The 18,981-nt window shown below is 28.8% G+C and overlaps 2 protein-coding genes across 2 annotated transcripts; one reads left to right on the forward strand and one right to left on the reverse strand.

Annotated features, from left to right (window-relative positions):
- Window positions 1-1,342: 1,342 nt before the first annotated feature.
- Window positions 1,343-7,052, forward strand: LOC129915502 (twinfilin). Its single transcript, XM_055995062.1, has 6 exons — window positions 1,343-1,361; window positions 1,423-1,520; window positions 1,591-1,668; window positions 1,727-2,247; window positions 6,302-6,556; window positions 6,611-7,052. The coding sequence occupies exons 2-6, from the start codon at window positions 1,496-1,498 to the stop codon at window positions 6,761-6,763; spliced, it is 1,032 nt and encodes a 343-aa protein (XP_055851037.1). The 5' UTR covers window positions 1,343-1,361; window positions 1,423-1,495; the 3' UTR covers window positions 6,764-7,052.
- LOC129915503 (RPII140-upstream gene protein) lies at window positions 7,052-9,130 on the reverse strand. Its single transcript, XM_055995064.1, has 5 exons — window positions 8,847-9,130; window positions 8,622-8,787; window positions 8,480-8,568; window positions 8,345-8,421; window positions 7,052-7,349 (listed from the first exon to the last, which is right to left on the reverse strand). The coding sequence occupies exons 1-5, from the start codon at window positions 9,014-9,016 to the stop codon at window positions 7,063-7,065; spliced, it is 789 nt and encodes a 262-aa protein (XP_055851039.1). The 5' UTR covers window positions 9,017-9,130; the 3' UTR covers window positions 7,052-7,062.
- Window positions 9,131-18,981: the final 9,851 nt, after the last annotated feature.

Genomic DNA, 18,981 nt, shown 5'->3' on the forward strand with positions numbered 1-18,981 from the left:
TAAATTTTAGCCAAGATTTGTATGGGACTCATTTTAGCTCGGCTAAAATTTTTCGATAATTTGTATGGGCGCTAAAATTTAGCGCGAGCAGCGTACCAGGCTTTAGCGAAATTGTTTTGTGAAAAAGAGTATACAATTTGTTTTTTAGACCAAAAAATAAGCTTTCTGTATCATTTGTTTTAATTTTCTAGCCCGTAAAACTATACAAAAATGCGTTTAAAAATTTTCACTTTTGTACTTTTTCACTTTTTAAGCCAATGTAGTTAAGGCTTAAAGGCTTAACTACATACACCACTTTTTGAAAAACTACAAAAGTGAAAAGATTTTTTTTCTGGCTATCGCAATTGTTTTGTGATAAAGAGTATAGAAATTATATTTTAGACCAAAAAATAAACTTTCTGCAGCATTTGTTTTAATTTTTCCTCCCGAAAAACTATACAAAAATGCGTTTGAAAATTTTCACTTTTGTACTTTTTCACTTTTTGAGCCAATGTAGTTAAGGCTTTAGGCTTTAATCAAGAAAGAAATTGATAAAAAGTAATTGACAAATGAGTGAAAATTCTCTAATTTTTTCCTAGAGCTGCGTACTGAAAAACGAAATTTTTCGTTTAAGATTTCGTTGTGCTATTTTTGTATGGAAAATTTTGTTTCGCTTCAGCTGCAGCGACTACTGCTAAAAATAGCTGCGTTCCTTTGGAAATATTTATCTACTTTTTAGTACTTAAAACTACTTTGAACTACTTTGCTATATTGAAAAAGTAGTTCAAAGCAGCTTTAAGTACTAAAAAGTAGATGAATATTTCCAAAGTCAGCTATTACATGAAGCCTCAAGAGGCTTGACTCTTTTTTCGAATTTTCTTTTGATAATCATTTTGTGAGGCGCGTACTATTACACGATGCCTCTTGAGTCAAAGACTCAAATTTGACATTTCTCTTTTGATTTAAGAATTGTTGTTGTTGTATTCCACCAAGAAGCAAAAAGAAATGAAAGGGAATGTTGAAAAAAGAAAGAGTGGGAAAAGAAACGTCAAAAAAGAGTCTCAGAATTTTGGCCCACGACTCTCCGGTCGGATAATTTTTTGTTTTATCTTCTTTCTCTTTTGCACTCATTAGTTTTGAAAAGAGGCGCGCCTCTTGAGGCTTCATGTAATAGCTGACAAAGGAACGCAGATAATATAGTCTGAGATCAAAATCACAAAAAGCGAATGGAAAATGCGAGTTTTATGTTTACCATCACTGCACACGTCCGTTCTAATTGTGACCCAACCCTACTGTGTAGACTTTTTCTCCTCCCAAAAAAGAACACAAAAAAAAAAACTTCCAAAAACTGTCAAAAACAAATACCCAGTGAGTTGTGACTTGTGAGTAATCGCTTCTTCATCAACCATAAAAAAAAAAAAATAATCACATAATTCTCCCCAGCAAATAAAGAATTTATATAAAAAATATTCTTCCAATTAGAATTAATAAAAATACAAAAACAAAATAAGCAATAATGTCCCACCAAACTGGTATCAAAGGTAAGACTGCACTCTTACTTCTAAACAAAAGATAAGCTCAAAACTCAATTCATCCAAATTCCTCTTCTAGCAAATGATCAACTATTAAAAGTCTTTGGCAAAAGTAAAAATGGCAAAGTGAGAGTTATTAAAGTATCCATAGAAAATGGTAAGAAATCTTAAATAAAAAAAATTAAGAATGTTAACTCAAGGTAAGCCTTTTAAAGAGGAACTTGTTAGCGCTGGAACTCAAGATGTAAAAAAGGACTGGGAAAAAGACTATGACAAACTAATCGGTCCCATGATTGAGGAATCAATTCCCTGCTATATTCTCTATCGTTTAGATAGCAAAACATCTCTTGGTCATGCTTGGCTCCTAATTAGTTGGGTCCCCGACACTGCAAGTGTCCGACAAAAAATGGTTTACGCTTCAACCAAAGCCACGCTGAAACAAGAATTCGGTTCAGCACACATCACAGAAGAACTCCATGCCACTGGCAGTGATGAAATTACTCTCAATGGCTACTACAAGAATAAGAAAGCATTTGCTGCTCCAGCTCCGTTAACAATGCGCGAAGAAGAGATACAGGAATTAAAAAAGACTGAAGTCAATACAGAAATCAGCACCGATACGAGACATCAAACACTTGGAGGTGTCTCTTGTCCCCTTTCAGAGGCAACTATTGCCGCTGTGAGAGATATGGTAAAGGGGTCATATGGATATCTTCAATTTAGAATTGATTTACAGGTAAGTTAGTCAATAAAGGGGAAATAAATTAGTTTAAGAGCCGATTTTTCAATCTTCGAAAAAACAATCAGTCCGACGAATAGGCCCATTTTATTCACTATTTTTCAACTTGAAGCAAACTCTAAAGCTAAATTACTTGAGAATTGTTTTCAAATCAACGCACAGTGTGGCCAATCACGAATCTAGCTGGACAAAAATAATAACTCGCGTTAAATTGACTTTTTTTCTAAACAGTTTTAAACAAATGAATGGGAATAGATAAAATTCTATAAAAAAGAAAGATTTTTTAAAAAGAAATCTATAATTTCTGCAAAAAGTGGGTCAAAATAGTGATGAAGAAAATGCATTTTTATAGTATTTGAATTTATGTTTCCGTAAACATATTCTATGATTGGATATACTTAATTTTTTTAAAAAGCGCTTGAAAAATCTCAATAAATAAAAACTCTATTGCTATTCACGAAAAAAGAGAGGCAGAATAATTAGTTTTTATTAAGAAATAGAACTTTTACACACGTTTTTGACAGGTGACATACATGATTTAATTTCTCAATATCATGCTTTAAATTAAAATTTTAGCAATGATTTTAATTAAATATGCTTCACAATTATACAAAATGGAATCACCTTTAAAAATATCTGCAGATAATTTAAAAAAGTAACTCCTTTTTGTGCAATGCAAACTTGAAACATAAGGGCCTATTAAAAACAGCTGTGTTTATATTACCTTCGATGTTTTTCAAGCTAATAATTCTCTAAATTTCTTCGTGACCCTATTTCTGGCCTTTTACACTTGCTTGCTTTTTGCATTGAACTTGTTTAAGATGTTCCGACAGAAAAGCATCATTCATCAATGATAATGCCTCATTAGTTGAAAATTTTAGTGGTTTAGTGGTTCCAGAGGATCAGAACTTAATCTTTTATACATTTTGATCCTTCACTCAAAGAACATTTCGATAAATCCTTTCCGGTATTATTGGAATATGCTTTTTCAATTTTGCGGAGAGCGATTCTACTGATTTTAAATATTTTCTAATGGAGAGGTGCACTTAGGAGACTTTTAACCTTCCGTTTGTTATATTTTTCCCGTTTTTTTAGTTTTTAAAAAAAATTCTACTTTTGTTTCACTATCTACTGTTTTTGTTTATTTAGTTATCACATAATATTGGACAAGCAAAATGAAATTCATGTTTAAAGAACGGTCCAATGTGTCTTCCACCTTTTTTGCCTTTTTTTTCGCTTAACTTGAAGCACAAAACTTTTATATATGTTTTTAATTTTTCTTTACTGTCAAAAATGTTCCAAAGCTGATACCTGCTTATTAAAAGATCAAAAAAACTGTCTTTTCGATCTTATTTGGCTGTTTTGACACATTTTTCGAAAATTTGTTTTTTTTGAAAATCTTGACTTCATTTTGAAAAGTGAAAAAAGTTGTATGGCGGTCGAGAAAACGCGAGACATGTAAAAAGCTAATCTTAATGACTACACTCCACAATACATTAATTAATTAATTTCAGACCGGAAAAATGCGGAAAAATTAACTTTACCTCTATTTGAAAAGCAAAGATACTTTATTTTTGCACTTCCTAGCCTTCTTACAGAATTTATTTTTTTTTTAATAGTTGCAATGGTAATTAATAAATAAAAATTATAATACTTTACCTCCAAATGTAGATTAACAATAAAAAAAACAATTACAACAATAAAACTAGTGAACCAAACTCAAAATAGAATACTTTGTATTATCTCCATCCAACTGTTGACAAGAACCAACTTTCAAGCTTAGCTTACGCTAATCCGAGATGAAAACAAAAAAACCAAACATGAATTACAGTTACCCATTGTATTGAGAAGCTCAACTCATGATTTAAAATCATGTGGCTAAACTTTTTTTTTCTATTTTGTCCAGTCAGATTGGCTAATTACCACACTGTGCAACGGTTGGAACTTGTATATAAATATTCATAAACATGAGCAACTGTACTCAATTTTTACTTAATTTAATCATCAAAATCTAGTTATCAATTATTGATTTAATACTTTTCTCTTTATCAAAATAAAATATTATTAGATTTTCGTTTATGTTAGATTAAAGAAGTTCATAATTGTTTAAAGAATCGACTTTTCATTTATTTCGAAGACTCAAGACACAACAGAACTCAAGTTAAAAATTTGTTTTATTCACTAATTTCTCCCTCAACTCCTCAGTTTAAAATTCCAAGTTGATCTCAACAATTATTATTCAACAAAATACATGCAAAAATGTATAAACTGCAATTTTGTTTTTAAATAACTTTAAATACGCTTGTTTAAAATCTAAAAAAAAAAATGGTATGAAATCACCCCCAAAATGTGAAAAATAGAACTATGTATCTAAAAAACTAGAGGACCTAGAAAGCAACCAGTGTGATTTTTAGGCTTAGTGAACCCAAATTTTTTTTGGAAAATGTTAACAAACAGTTAAAATAAGCATATCTTTAAAATTAGTACGAAATTACCCCCAAAATGTAGAAAACTTAAATATTTCAAAAAATAGAGTTCCTAGAAATAAATGAATGTGATTTTTAGGTTAACTGACCCCTAAACACATTAATGTCGTTTTCCATTGAAAACACTCAAGGATTTACTCATTCTGAAATCCAATAAAACAGTTTAAATCGCTTCCACTCAATTCATTTTTTTGTGTTTGTGTGTTTTTCTTTAAAATTTCAAATGTCAAATATTCATATTAATTTATTTTTCTTTCAAAAAAAATCTTTAAAATTGTTCAAAAACGTTAATGCTCAAGAATTTAATGGTGAAGTTGGCTTCCAAAATATTTTAAGTAAATTTTAAAATTAATTAAAAAATTTATTTCGGTAAACAATAATTTATTTCAAAAAATAAAAAAAAAACATTGATTGAGTGATTAATTTGACTTTCAAATATTCATGTGTTAGTGCTTTTTGAGTGAATTCCGATTTTAAATCGAGAAGAGAATTTCTCTTCTGAGAAGCGTTTTGGCTGTCATATTCGTGTGAATAAAACACTTTCAGAAGGCTTCTGAATGATTCAGGACGCTTCCGGAGAGCCAATCGAAAACGACATAAGTTTAATATAAATTTTTCTGGAAAATTCTAATAAACGCTCAAAATAAGGAAAACTGAAAAATTAGTATGAATATTCCCCAAATATGAAAAATTAAATATTTCAAAAACAGCTAAAAAGAAACCAATATAATTTTTGAGCTTACTGAACCCAAATCTATAAAATTACATATACATACATAAATCTTTATGGAAAAGTTTTTCATTTTGTCATCAAAAAATTTCGTTTTGGCTTCTCATTTAGAACTAAAATCTCAAGTTTGCTAAGCAGAATTCAGATTTTTCCCGGAGTTGAGAAAATCCAAAGTTAGAAAACTCTAGATTTGAAAACCGAAAGTTGAAAACTTTGAGTGAATATAAACAAATTCTCAAGTTGAAAATAAAAATCCTCATGTTGTTTTCAAAATTTTTCATTGCCGGAAAATGACAATATTTCGTTTTTTTTTAGTTGGCATTTTAATGAATCTTGGCCACAACCTGGCAATGGCTCCCGTAACTATTTTTAAAATTGTAGACTGTAGATGCAAGCTTCCAGATGCATTGAATCTGAGAGCTATTAATAATTGTGACACGGGAGGACCACTCTGCTCTAATTTCTATAGAAAGAAAAATTGGAATTGGAATGAGAACCTCACACGTTTGAAAGTTATAATTTTGTTTGAAATTGAGCACACCTATCTACAATTTTGCCAGTAATGTGAATTTATCTCAAAACCTTAAAAAAAGATATGCGCCCTTTTTGCTTAGCACGGCTGTATATCTGACCACCCTTCTCTTTTTTTTTTTGAGATTATTCCTTAGAATAATTTTTATTCGGGTCTGAAATGAGCATATATGTAGTTTTATTCCTCTATTAATTATTTTATTCCTATATCTGACTGTTTGTTCTCTATCTGGGGAATAAGTACTAATTGATTGTTTAACTGACTATTGAAAAATTGGCCCTAAATGATATATTCTTAAACCAGGAAGAAAAAATACACATTGTGAATGCCGCCAATATTGCCCTCGAAGAGCTTCCCAAACAAATACCCGAAGATCATGCCCGTTACCACTTGTTCCTCTTCAAACACACCCACGAAGGTGACTACCTCGAATCGTTTGTCTTCATTTACTCAATGCCTGGTTACTCGTGCTCCGTCCGGGAGCGAATGATGTACTCCAGCTGTAAAGCACCATTTTTGGAGGCTTTGGAAGCATTGGGAGTTCAAGTCACCAAAAAGGTTTGTCCACAAAATTCATTAATTTTTATAATTTAATGCATCTTCCTTTTTTAGTTGGAAATCGATAGTGGATCAGAATTAACTGAAGAATTCCTCCAAGATGAGCTCCATCCAAAGAAGATACTCCACCGACCCGCATTTGCCAAACCCAAGGGACCGCCCAATCGTGGCGCTAAGCGTCTTACGCGTCCCCAGCAATCTGACTGAAGAATTTATGTCCTCCATCGTTCGTCGTGTGTGTTGACCGACCCCTCGTTACGATTCTTAACCGTATTTGCTCGCATTTATTCTTGTGCATAGAAATTAGCTCTCGTGGGTTTGTGTGCTTACCGTTAACTCAAGCTGCGATTTACTTATATTATACAATTTATTCAATTTATTCTTCTCTTTTGTGTATTTTTTTGTTTTTCTATTTTTTTGTGTTCGTTCTTTTTGTGTGCCTCTAAAAAGAGGAGGATAGCAATAATATATATATTTTTTAATTCTCTAAAATGAATCCCTGTCTTTTAATTCACGGAATCAAGTGAAATAGTTTGTCCAGCTTCACCAAGTTTAGCATCGTGATGAATGACAACTGGATTTTTATCTTCTTGTTGGTTTATATAGGCTTCTCGAATATTTTCATCGCGTTCCAAACGCCATTTGTATTGCCAATAACGCATTTCTTCCATTGAATAGCCTGATAGTTTAAGAACACCTAAGGAAGCAAGGCCAGCAATTCCGCCTAAACCGGCTCCAATTATACCGCCAGCAGTCATTCCTCTTAGACCCATATTGACTTTATAAAGACTACCTAGAATTTTGGTATTTAGTTAGAGGTTTCAACCGTAGTGATGGGAACTATCGAATGATTTGAACTATCGATAATTAGTAACTGAATGATTTGAACTATCAGTTCATTCATTCGAATAAAAGCTATCGAATAAACTATCGCATAAAAAAACTATTCGACTGAAAAAACTATTTGAATGAAAAAACTATCGAATAGAAAAAACTATTCGAATGAAAAAACTATCGAATAGAAAAAACTATTCTAATGAAAAAACTATCGAATAGACAAATTTGTTCGAATGAAAAAACTATGGTATAAAAAGCTATTCAAATAAAAAAACTATCGTATAAAAAAACTATTTGAATGAAAAAACTGGTATAAAAAAACTATTCGAATGAAAAAACTATCGAATAAATAAAACTATTCGACTGCAAAAAACTATTTGAATGAAAAAACTATCGAATAGAAAACACTATTCGAATGAAAAAACTATCGAATAGAAAAAACTATTCGAATGAAAAAACTATCGAATAGAAAAAACTACATATTCGAATAAAAAAACTATCGAATAGAAAAAACTATTTGAATGAAAAAACTATCGAACAGAAAAAACTATGGTATAAAAAGCTATTCGAATGAAAAAACTATCGTATAAAAAAACTTTCGTATAAAATATAGGTATATTTGAATGAAAAAAATATCGTATAAGAAAACTATTCGAATGAAAAAACTATCGAATAAAAAATTATCGAATGAAAAAACTATGGAATAGAAGAAACTATTCGAATGAAAAAACTATAGAATAGAAAAAACTATTTGAATGAAAAAGACTATTGTTTAAGAAAACTATTCGAATAAAAAAACTATCGAATGAAAAAAATATTCGAATGAAAATAGTAACTAAATGAATGATTTAAACTATCGAATGAATGAATATTTTACAACTATCATTAGTTTGATAGTTTTTGTTCAATAGTTCCTATCAATAGTTTCAAGTGGATTTGGAAAGGATTTACCTGTGATACCTCCAGCAGCGAGGTATTCATAAATTGATGATTTTTCTCTGTACACCGAGATCAAGGTGATGATTCCACTATAATAAAGAAAGTATATAAAATAGAGTCTTTTACAAAGATAGATAAGAATCTTACAAATATGAAGTTGTGAATAGACTAACTCGCCATCCCCATTTGAAGGCTCCTTTGGCAAAACTTACAGTGAATTCGTTTTGTAGTTTTCTCTAGATAATAGAATTGGTCATTTTAAACCCTATTCAAATCTTGTCATCTTTACCTTAGCATCTAAATGTGATTTAAAAGCAGAAGCTTGATTGTTATTCATGAAATCTTCATATGCTGTACGGGAGTTGATGAATCCTCCATAAATGGCACCGAAGAGGAAACCACAAAAGCCAGCTTGGTACACGGAGTTTAATTCAGGTGATATTGTTCCAAATTCACTATAAATATTTTATATTGTATTCTAGGAAATGGAACATTACATAAGATTGATACATACTCAACTTTAAACATTTCTTTAACACGATCCAAGCCGGTTTCATTTGTTGGTCGACGCTCCAAAAAGGCTTTGTAAGTTTTGGTGTCTTTTGAGATGATGTCATTTTCTTTTTCGCCTAAAGGGATCAAGGCGGCAATTACTAAACGCGAACTATGTCTTAAGAAACTCATTATATTTATTATTTTTGTGATAAAATGTTAAATTGAAATTAAATGTTTTTATTTTTGGTTAAATTTGAAAGTTGGATGAGAGAAAAGGTACATTTTGGAAACAGCTGTTTTAAATGTCAAATTTGACATATGATGGTTTTCTCATTATTTAGCATACAATGATGATAGAAAATTGAGAGGAAAATGAGTGTGTTTAGTAATTCAAATGAGTGTGTTCAACTTCAACTACTTATCGAGAATACCGTTAGTTCGCATTTACATTCAAAGATTTTTCGAATGACGATTTTTGGTGTTCTTTTAACCGTGTGAGAAGAAAAAATACAACTCGACCCCTTTCCGCCAAAATATCGTAAGCGACATGGCGCTCAAGCCTAGTACGCAGCTGAAGAGAAACGAAATTTTCCATACGAAATTAGCACAACGAAATCTTGAAATTAATTTATTTATTTTTGTTTTTGCTTTAAAACTTATTTTCTAATGTTTTTTTAACATTTAGCATTTAAACTTTAATAAAGGTATTACAGAAGGTATATTTGTTTTTAACTTTAGTAAGGTTGTTGGGCATGGAAGAAGGAGAACGTAATACAAGTTTGACACTTTATAAGATTGAACTTATAAGGTTTATAAGAAGCTTAAACGAAGCTTTAACGAAGCTCTACCGAATTTGATAGATAGCTTTGGAAGAGCTTGTATAGCTCTTTAATACATGTTTTATCGAAAGTAAAAAAAAAAAACAACTACAAAAACAAAAAAGAATTTTCTTTCTCAATTGGTTTTGATTTTAAATCATGAATTTTATTGTTTAAGGCTATAGTACGCAGCTGAAGCGAAACGAAATTTTCAATACAAAAGAGAAACCTTCAACGAAATTAAATTTGTTATGTTTTTGCTTTTAAACTTATTTTCTGATGTTTTTTCTTCAATTTTTTGATTTGTATTTTCATAATTTTTTAGTATTTTTTTTTTGTTAACATGAGCGCTGTTGACTTTGGAGACTTCAAATTTTTTCGTTTCGCTTCACCAGCGTAATAGGCTTAAATCTGAAAGTATGTATAACATTCTTTCAGTTTTTATCTATTAATAACATTGTGTAACAAAATAAAAATCATGTCAATTACTTTGGAAATGAACTAGCAGAGGTTGTAGGTATTACTGAGTACATATCATATTTCGGCACTTGAAATTTTTCGTAGACCCTCAAAATTTCAAGTTACCGTCAAAAAACCGTTTTTCAATGTTTTCAGATTTCAACGATCTTTTACTCAGCCATTTTTCGGTCAATTTCAGATTTTTTTACAGTTCTAAACAGAGGAGTACTTGTTCTTCTTTTACTTCTTCTTCTGTACTTCTTTTTGAAAATATTTTTTTATAATGCTCAAGCACCAAATTGGGTGTAGGTTTTATGGGCTGAATCTCAAAGTACAACATTTTTTCACCGTTTTTTAGAGTTCGGAGACCGTTTCAAGCTACATTTTGTGTTTTAAATTTTTTTTATTAACAGTTTTATCGTTCTATTTATAGTAGAGTAACTAAAGCAAATTATTAGGGAACCCAGCCGAACAGCTCTGATTTTGACGACTTTTTTTTCAAACGTAGGTAATTAAAAATACTTTAAAGTCTATAGATTAAAAATTGCCGATGTTGCCGTATTGTTTTTTTAAATTAAAATTAAATTTTTTTTGAACAAAACCATTTTTTTTGCTTAAATTTCATAAACCAAATGATAGCAATACATTCTCTAGGTAATTTAAGGAAAAAAAGTATAAAGGAGTAAGGGACAATCTTCCATCTTTTAAGCGATAAATGCAATTTTCTCACAATCTGACTTCAAACACAAAAAAAATATTTTGAAAACAACGGCAACACCTACAATATTTTAAAATACATTTTTAAAAAGCCAGAAGCTCATTCTTATCTCTTAAATTTAAATCCACTAAATTTAATGAAGAGTTTTTGAAAAAATGGTCCTCAAACTCAGAATTTAAAAAAAAATGTTAAAAAAAAAATTTTAAATGACTTTTTTCCAAACTTTTTCTAATAAAATATGAATTTATTTTTAAAAAATTTTTGGCCATAAATATTATCAGTTGAATTCCGAAGAGGAAAAGGTAATATATATTACAGTTTAAAAAAAAAATTAAAAATTACTTCAATTTCAATGGGTTTTTTTTGATAAAAACTGAATTTTTGCATTGAAATAATTGATTTTCTCAAAGACTTTGGTAAATATTTTATTTGCTATTTAGCTTTCAACAGTAAGGGTTATAAAATTAATAAAAAATAATTTTATATTTAAAAGTTGAACTTTAAAAAAAAAATAAGTTAAATTTTTTTCCAAAACTTCTATTCAAAAAAGTTCTTCGAAAATGAAAAACTTTTTAATTTTTTTCATAAACCGTAATACATATTGACATTTCCTTTTATAATTTCAAATCATAATAAATGTGGCCAAAAAAAAATTGAAAAAAAAATGCATTATATTACGAAAAAGTTTTAAAAACCACATGTTAAGATTTTTCAATAATTGTTTTTTTCAAGAATCTGAGTTGAATTACCATTCTTTCAAAAGTCCTTAATTCAATTAACTTAATTTTAATTTTACAAATATGACTAAGCTTCTGGCTTTTTAAAAATGTACATTTAAATATTGTAGGTGTTGCCGTTGTGTTCAAATATTTTTTTTTGTGTTTGAAGTCAATTAATAAGAAAATTGCATCTATCGCTTGAACGATGAAAGATTGTCCCTCACTCCCATATATTTTTTTTCCTTGAATTTCCTAGACAATCTTTTGGCATCAATTAATTTATGAAATTTAAGAAAAATTTTTGAAAAAAAAATGTTTTTGTTCACAAAAATCTTCAATAAAATTTAAAAAATCAAAACGGCAACACCGGCAATTTTTAAACTATAGACTTTAAAGTATTTTTAATTACCGACGTTTGAAAAAAAAGATCATCAAAATCTAAGCTGTTCGGCCGGGTTCCCTAATATTGCCAATTTTTGAGCTTTAGTTACTCCACTATTATATATCAAATTATAAATCAAATAAAAAATTAAACAGAAAAGTCTCCAAAACAAAGCCGCTTAAAAAGTTTATATCTTGAGTTCTATTAACCGCATCGTCAAGATTGATGTCTTCAGGCATTGGGAAAATGACAGAGCATCAGAATTGGAAAACTCACATTTTTCAACCTCCTGAAAACAATACAAAGCCGCGATTTAAAGCTGCCAGACCTTTGAATTCGTTATAAGAACACATAAGGCTAAAAAAACTGCATACTCACATTTTGGTTATACCTCCACTCCCAAAATTTTCTGAGGGCTCTCTTATACTTATAGTTATTTCGATATTTAGGGAGCAAAAAAAGTTTGAATAATTTATTTTTATATCAAAGTGCAAAAATTCAAGCAAAAAAACTATCTAATATTTATTTTTTAAAGTTTCCTAAAATCAAGAAATAAAACCCCGTTGGTTTAATCAGAAAAACTATTTTTCAGAATTTCGTAGCTTTTACACAAATTTGCTTATTTAAAAAAAAACTCAACTTTCAACACTAACTGCCAATAAAAAACTATTGGTGCCATTTATTAAAAATATGGCGTACTTTTTCGATAAAGCAATACTTAAAGAATATGTGAGAAGCTTCAAAAGAAAAAAAATATAGTTTGTACAGCTTTTGTGCGTTCTTGTTCGGTTTGTTACGGAAATGTCACAAGGGGTTAAAAGAATCAGATAGTTAATAAGTACGACTACATTAAAGTCCAGTTGTACAAATATTTAATCCGTGGATCAGCAACTTTTATCTTCGGAAATCGGTAGCAAGGCTGAAGTTTAGCACTGGTTCAAGGTTCATTTAGGTATGTAGAAATAGCCACATTCATGCTTGAACCGACGTTGACCCGCAGCTAATCCGCCGAAATTGGTGGGTTAAATTCCTGAACCAAGGCTGATCCACGATTGCACAACTGGCACTAAGGGTATACTTTTCAAAAAAAATTAGAACACGATATTTTTAATGTCATCATCCGCAGTTCTTACTGTACTTATTTTCACAAAATTTAAAAACCCCATTGCGGAATAACCATTCATCACTATATCTGCATGCATTACCTTTATTTACATGCTCTACAGGTCATGTAAAGCCATGTATTGCAAACAATTTTTAGGTCACTGTGGTGTATGTGTACCATATTTTTTTTCTTTAACAAAACCTAAACAAAGAGTTGCCTTCCCGATTTTTATAATAATTTTCTTAAAGTTATATTTTAAACGGTTTTCAAAGCTGAATAATCTTACTTCTTGTCGAAGTTTAGCCTCCTAAATAAAACAACAATAATTTAATTTAAAGTGAAAACAGTTTTATTAGGTGTTCCATTTCATTTGGTATGTTTTTTTTTTTTTTTTTGTTTTTATTTTACACTTAAGACATGATAGGTATTGTCAATGTTTTAGTTTTTATTTAAATTTATTTATTTATTGTCAAATTTCTTAACATTATCATCAGAATCATTTTTATTGTCTTCTGTCATTTTCATGTTTTCTCTCTTTTATATAATTTTTTTTATTGTTTTTTTTTATTTTTTTTAATTTTATTAATTGGATTTATTTAATTAAAGATATTTAAAAAGAGCAATTATTATTTATAAAAAATCTTTACACACTCCACCACCTGCTTATTTTAATTAATACATTATTATTTATCTGTTTTATGAGCTTTTTCATTTATATGAACTTTCAAAAAAATTTAAGTACATTACTCTATATAATAATAATTGTTGTGGTTTCTTTTTTTTTTTTAATTTTTGGAAATTTTGATTAATTTATAACTTAGTAAGGTATTTTGAATGAATTTGAATGTAGGAAAAGTTTTTTTTATATTTTTTTTTTTGTTGTTTATTTATGTTTTGTGTATATATATAAAAGATTTAAATGAGAAAATATTTTTGTTTATATATTTTGTTTTATATATATATTTATCTGAAAATTCTTATTTATGTGCTATTTACAAGATATATATATTTTTAAATTTTTATTAATAAATATAATTTTTTTATTTAAAATTATAATTGTATGTTTTTTTTTTTTTGAATTTCTAAATATTAGCAATTGATCATTTTACACTTAACTTTGGGACACATAAAAAGAAATTTTACATCACAATTAATTTTATAAATATATATTTATATGAATGTTTATAGTTTTTTTTTTTTATTGTTTAAATCATGGAAAATATATAAAATTTTATTTAATTTAAATTTTTGGACTTAAAAATAAAAACAAATAATAAATTTTCGTAAGTTTTATTTGAAAATAAAAAATACATAATTTGTCTATTATTTTTTTAATTTATGTTATTTAATTTAAGCATTATAATAGTTCTTTGTTTTTACATTTTGTGCGTATATTTGTGACGTTTTATTTATAAATGATGTTTTGAGTTGTGGGCATTAAAAATAATATTTTTTTTTTTTTTGAAGATACTAACATAAACTTTTCTGATCCTATTTCATTCTATTAAAACATTTCGAGGTGAGAACGGAAAGTTGTAGTTTTTGTTATAAACTTTACGTAGGTACTGCGTACTTTTATATTTTTTTCTGAAAATTTCACAGCAAAGGCCTCAATTGATTACTTTTGAATTTTTCAGTTAGGTAATTTGATGCTTTGATGGAAATTATTTCCAAACAGAAATTCTTCTTCATTCTATTTCAAATTTCATCGAGACCTCTTTTCTTGTCTTTTATTTTCTCACTTCACGAATAGTTGCTTTAAACATAAAACGTAGGTACAATATTTTAGCTCACAGTACTGCAGTACCTACTAGTTTAATGGACATTACACATTAGCTTAAGCCGGCTATCAGTTATGTGAATTTTCTTCGCCTATCTTTTAGCAGAAAACAAGCTCTCAAAATTAAAAACTCTATATCAACCGCTAATCAATTTGAGATTGTTTCCACTGTTTTGATAAATATTATTTTCGTTATGTAACTTTTCCTTGTATGATTAATCTGAGATTATGTGCAGTTTTCATTTTTTTTTAATTAAGTTTTCTATAAGTCTTCATTTAACCCAAATTTTAATTGCGAAAAGAAGGCAAAGGTTAAATTTTTTGATTTTGAAAAAAAAAAAAAACAAAAAACATTTAACTTGATGTTTAAAAACATTGTTGTATGATGTAAAATCTGAAAAACAGCCCCAAGTTGGTCTCGCATTGTTTCAATAAATAATAAATATTATTTTTTTTTTGTCTATTCAAAAATTAGAAACATTATTTATTTATTAAGGTAGTTGTAAGATGTTTAGACCTTAAACAAAAATTAGAAAGATCTCTTTTAGTTTTGGTATTACAACTGCGTTTCATATTTTTCTATTTCAAATTTAACTAAAAAGAGTGACAGAGAAAATATTTTGGTTTCTGAATTAGAGAACAAAAAAAGTTGTATGGCGTATACGTACTTTTTAAAAATTTATTTTCAACCAAATTATTAAAATGAAGACACCAACATTGTAGGTGATTTCCAAAACATACATATAAAGGAGAAGCATCGAGGGAAGATTTATACCAAACCCATCTTCCCAGATGAATTTGAAGTCCGTCGTATCACGTACTCTGCTGTCTAACGTGTAAAAAATACACCAAGGCCAACAAAATATGTAAGAAAAGACCCTTAACTTATTAATGTATCAAATTTTAGGTGAACTTGACTGATTGCAACTCTGAACCACTCAAAAATTTCCCTTGTCAAATTCTTTTTTTGTCGTTGTCCTCTGCTTTCAGGGTCATGTGAAATTTACTCTATCTTTCTTATGTTCCAGTTCCGCAACTTTTTTTTGAAAAAAGGTTTTCAATACTTTTTAATAATATCATATTTTATTTTCAAAAAAGAACATTTCTTTTCGATGGCCTATAAAGAACAAGTGAAACTTGCAAAACACTTAAAAAAACGTAGGTACCTACCAGCGTTGCCGCGAAGAAAAAAGCAGAGAGGGCCATTTCGGAATTTTTTGAGGGCCATTTTACAAAAGTGTGGGCCAAAATATCTACAATTTATTTAAAATTGTGTTCATTTTTTGTTTGTTTGTTTAATGCATTAATGGCATGTTTTTTGTTCAGTTAAATGACAGTAGAAAAGAGTCTGCCACATATAGATATTTTTATTGCTTTTTTTAAGTCTAAGTGCTTTGTTATAGTTTACCCTACTATTCTGCTTCGAAACATAGATTTATGATAACATTGACTATTTTTTTAATTTAATATCAAAATTCGGGTGCGAATTTTTGCGATTAACAAAATAATTGCAAATGAAATTTTCACTTTTAGTAAAAATCACTCATACGCCCTACGTTTTTATTTACTGGTTGTTAACATTTTTAAGAAATTTTTTAATTGAACTTAATGCATTTGGATTCACTAAGCCTTAAAAATCACAATGGTTCCTTTCTAGAAGCTCTAATACTTTAGATATTTTAATTTTTCACATTTTGGGTGTATGAAATTTCATACTATTTTTTCAGTTTTTCTTACCACAAGCGTTCTTAAAGTTTTGCTGAATAAAAATCATTTCATTGCATAAATAATAATTTTTAGCAAAAATAAATTGTTTTACTTTAAAAAATAATTTTGTCCAGGTTTGTGATCGAAATACTCCTATGCGTGACGTGAGAAAAATCAAATTACTAAAGGAGATAAATTAATGAATTGAGTATACAAATACATACCTATTTATTTGTAGTGGAAACATTAAACATATTGTAGTTTCGATGCAAAGTGATGATTTATATTTAATTGTGTAAAGCCTTCTAATTACACTGGTCGGCAAAGGATATAGAGCAAGAACCAAACACTACTTTTCGAGAGGAATTTTGTGTGCTGAGTCCGAATCTGAAGTCAAAATTTCACTGGCACGTCACGTTTTTGAAATAATTGAATATTAATAGGTCAAAAACGCGTTTTTTTGGGTACATTTGACATCGAATTACATCACCGTTAATTTTTTTTTTTTGTAAAACTACTTATGCAATCTCAAAACGCCATATTAACACGTCCTAAAGGTATTTATATTTTTTCAAAACTATTTTTTTTCTCAAAGATATTGAAAAAAAGAAATTTATGATAGATATCTCAAAATCTTGATTATTATTTTTATTTTTATTTTTCAAAGTAATGAATGGTTTTTTGAATCAAATTCCATTTTGCGTGTTCTGATTTGGGCTTATAAAGAGCAACATATTACGGAAAATATATATTTTTGACTAAACATAAAAAACATAAACATTAAAAATTAGTTTTTGAAGCTTTATAGCGAAAATAGTGATAGTCCAGTAATTTTAGGTTTTATCTGCGGAAAAATTCCTACTGGGCTGAATTTTGGTATACAGCTTAATGACGGCTTTGTTATGAAGATGTGAAAAATCGACATTGATATCGTGTCCGCGTTAAGAGTTATAGGGGTCAAAAGGTCACAAAAACTGGTTTTTCACGATTTTCAGGTATAACGATTCAAAAAGTTGAAGTTTAGTTGTAACCGTCATAATCCTATTCCTGAAAAAAAAAAACTCCTAACTGAAAAGTTCCTGAAATTTAATTATTTTTTTAGCTTGAATTTCGTTCCTCAACTGTTAAGAATATGGGGAAACCAAAAAAAAAAATGGAAATTTTCACCATTTTTCCGATTGGGGCTCTTCTCCCGAAACCATTTCCCTGGGAATTTTTGTTTAGAATATGTCTGAAAATATACAGGGTGTGCAATAGAGAATAGACAACCCTAAAACGGCTTATATCTACACTTATGATTGTTCTAAAAACAGATAGAAAAAAGTTCTATCGCAACCAGTTCATAAAATATGGACTTTTTTTCGTTCAGTGTATTTTAAATTTTATCATCTTATGTTTTCGTTCACTACAACCACGAATGAATGAATTTTATTTATTTCTTTTTTTATAATTTTCTACTATAATTGGATGAGTACATAAACACTTTAAAAATTTCATAGCTATTGCACATTTTCGTAAAAAAAATTTTGAAATCTGTTTTTTGATGCAAAATGTAAAAAAAGTATTTTATAAAAAATTTTAAACACCTGTGTTATAAAATAAATCTATAGAAACCTAGGTGGCCAACTTTCTTAAAAATATTCTGGTATAAGGAGAATATTTTTAAGAAAGATGGCCACCTACCTTTTTTTACATTTTGCATCAAAAAACAGATTTCAAAATTTTTTTTTACAAAAATGTGCAATAGCTGTGCAGTTTTTAAAGCGTTTATGTACTCATACAATTATTGTAGAAAATTATAAAAAAAAGAAATAAATAAAATTCATTCATTCGTGGTTGTAGTGAACGAAAACATAAGATGATAAAATTTTAAATACACTGAACGAAAAAAAGCCAATATTTTATGAACTGGTTGCGATAGAACTTTTTTCTATCCGTTTTTAGAACAGTCATAAGTGTAGCTATCAGCCGTTTTAGGGTTGTCCATTCTTTATCGGACACCCTGTATATATTCAGACCTATTCTAAACAAAAATTCTCAAGGAAATGGTTTCGGGAGAAGGGCCCCTATCGGAAAAATGGTGAAAATTTCCATTTTTTTTTTTGCTTTCCCTATATTCTTAACCATTGAAGAACGAAATCCAAGCTAAAAAATAATTAAATTTCAGGAACTTTTCAGTTAGGAGTTTTTTTTCAGGAATAGGATTATGACGATTACAACTAAACTTCAACTTTTTGAATCGTTATACCTAAGAAACGGTGGGTCTTAGGAAAAAAAGTGTCATGACACTTTTTATAAATAATAATCTGGTCTACAATTCTTGCATTGAAAATTTTTTGATAAGACTTACCGTTTTGCTGAAAATCGTGAAAAACCAGTTTTTGTGACCTTTTGACCCCTATAACTCTTAACGCGGACACGATATCAATGTCGATTTTTCACATCTTCATAACAAAGCCGTCATTA

Source organism: Episyrphus balteatus, chromosome 3 (assembly GCF_945859705.1).
Source record: "Episyrphus balteatus chromosome 3, idEpiBalt1.1, whole genome shotgun sequence".
Lineage (NCBI taxonomy): Eukaryota > Metazoa > Arthropoda > Insecta > Diptera > Syrphidae > Episyrphus > Episyrphus balteatus.

Coding starts and splice junctions, on each gene's coding strand:
- LOC129915503 (XM_055995064.1), bottom strand. CDS start 9,016: ATGAGTTTCTTAAGACATAGTTCGCGTTTAGTAATTGCCGCCTTGATC. Junction 8,788..8,846: donor AAAGAAATGTTTAAAGTTGA/GTATGTATCAAT, acceptor AAATATTTATAG/TGAATTTGGAACAATATCAC. Junction 8,569..8,621: donor AATCACATTTAGATGCTAAG/GTAAAGATGACA, acceptor TCTATTATCTAG/AGAAAACTACAAAACGAATT.
- LOC129915502 (XM_055995062.1), top strand. CDS start 1,496: ATGTCCCACCAAACTGGTATCAAAG. Junction 1,669..1,726: donor TAAAGTATCCATAGAAAATG/GTAAGAAATCTT, acceptor AGCCTTTTAAAG/AGGAACTTGTTAGCGCTGGA. Junction 2,248..6,301: donor AATTTAGAATTGATTTACAG/GTAAGTTAGTCA, acceptor TTCTTAAACCAG/GAAGAAAAAATACACATTGT.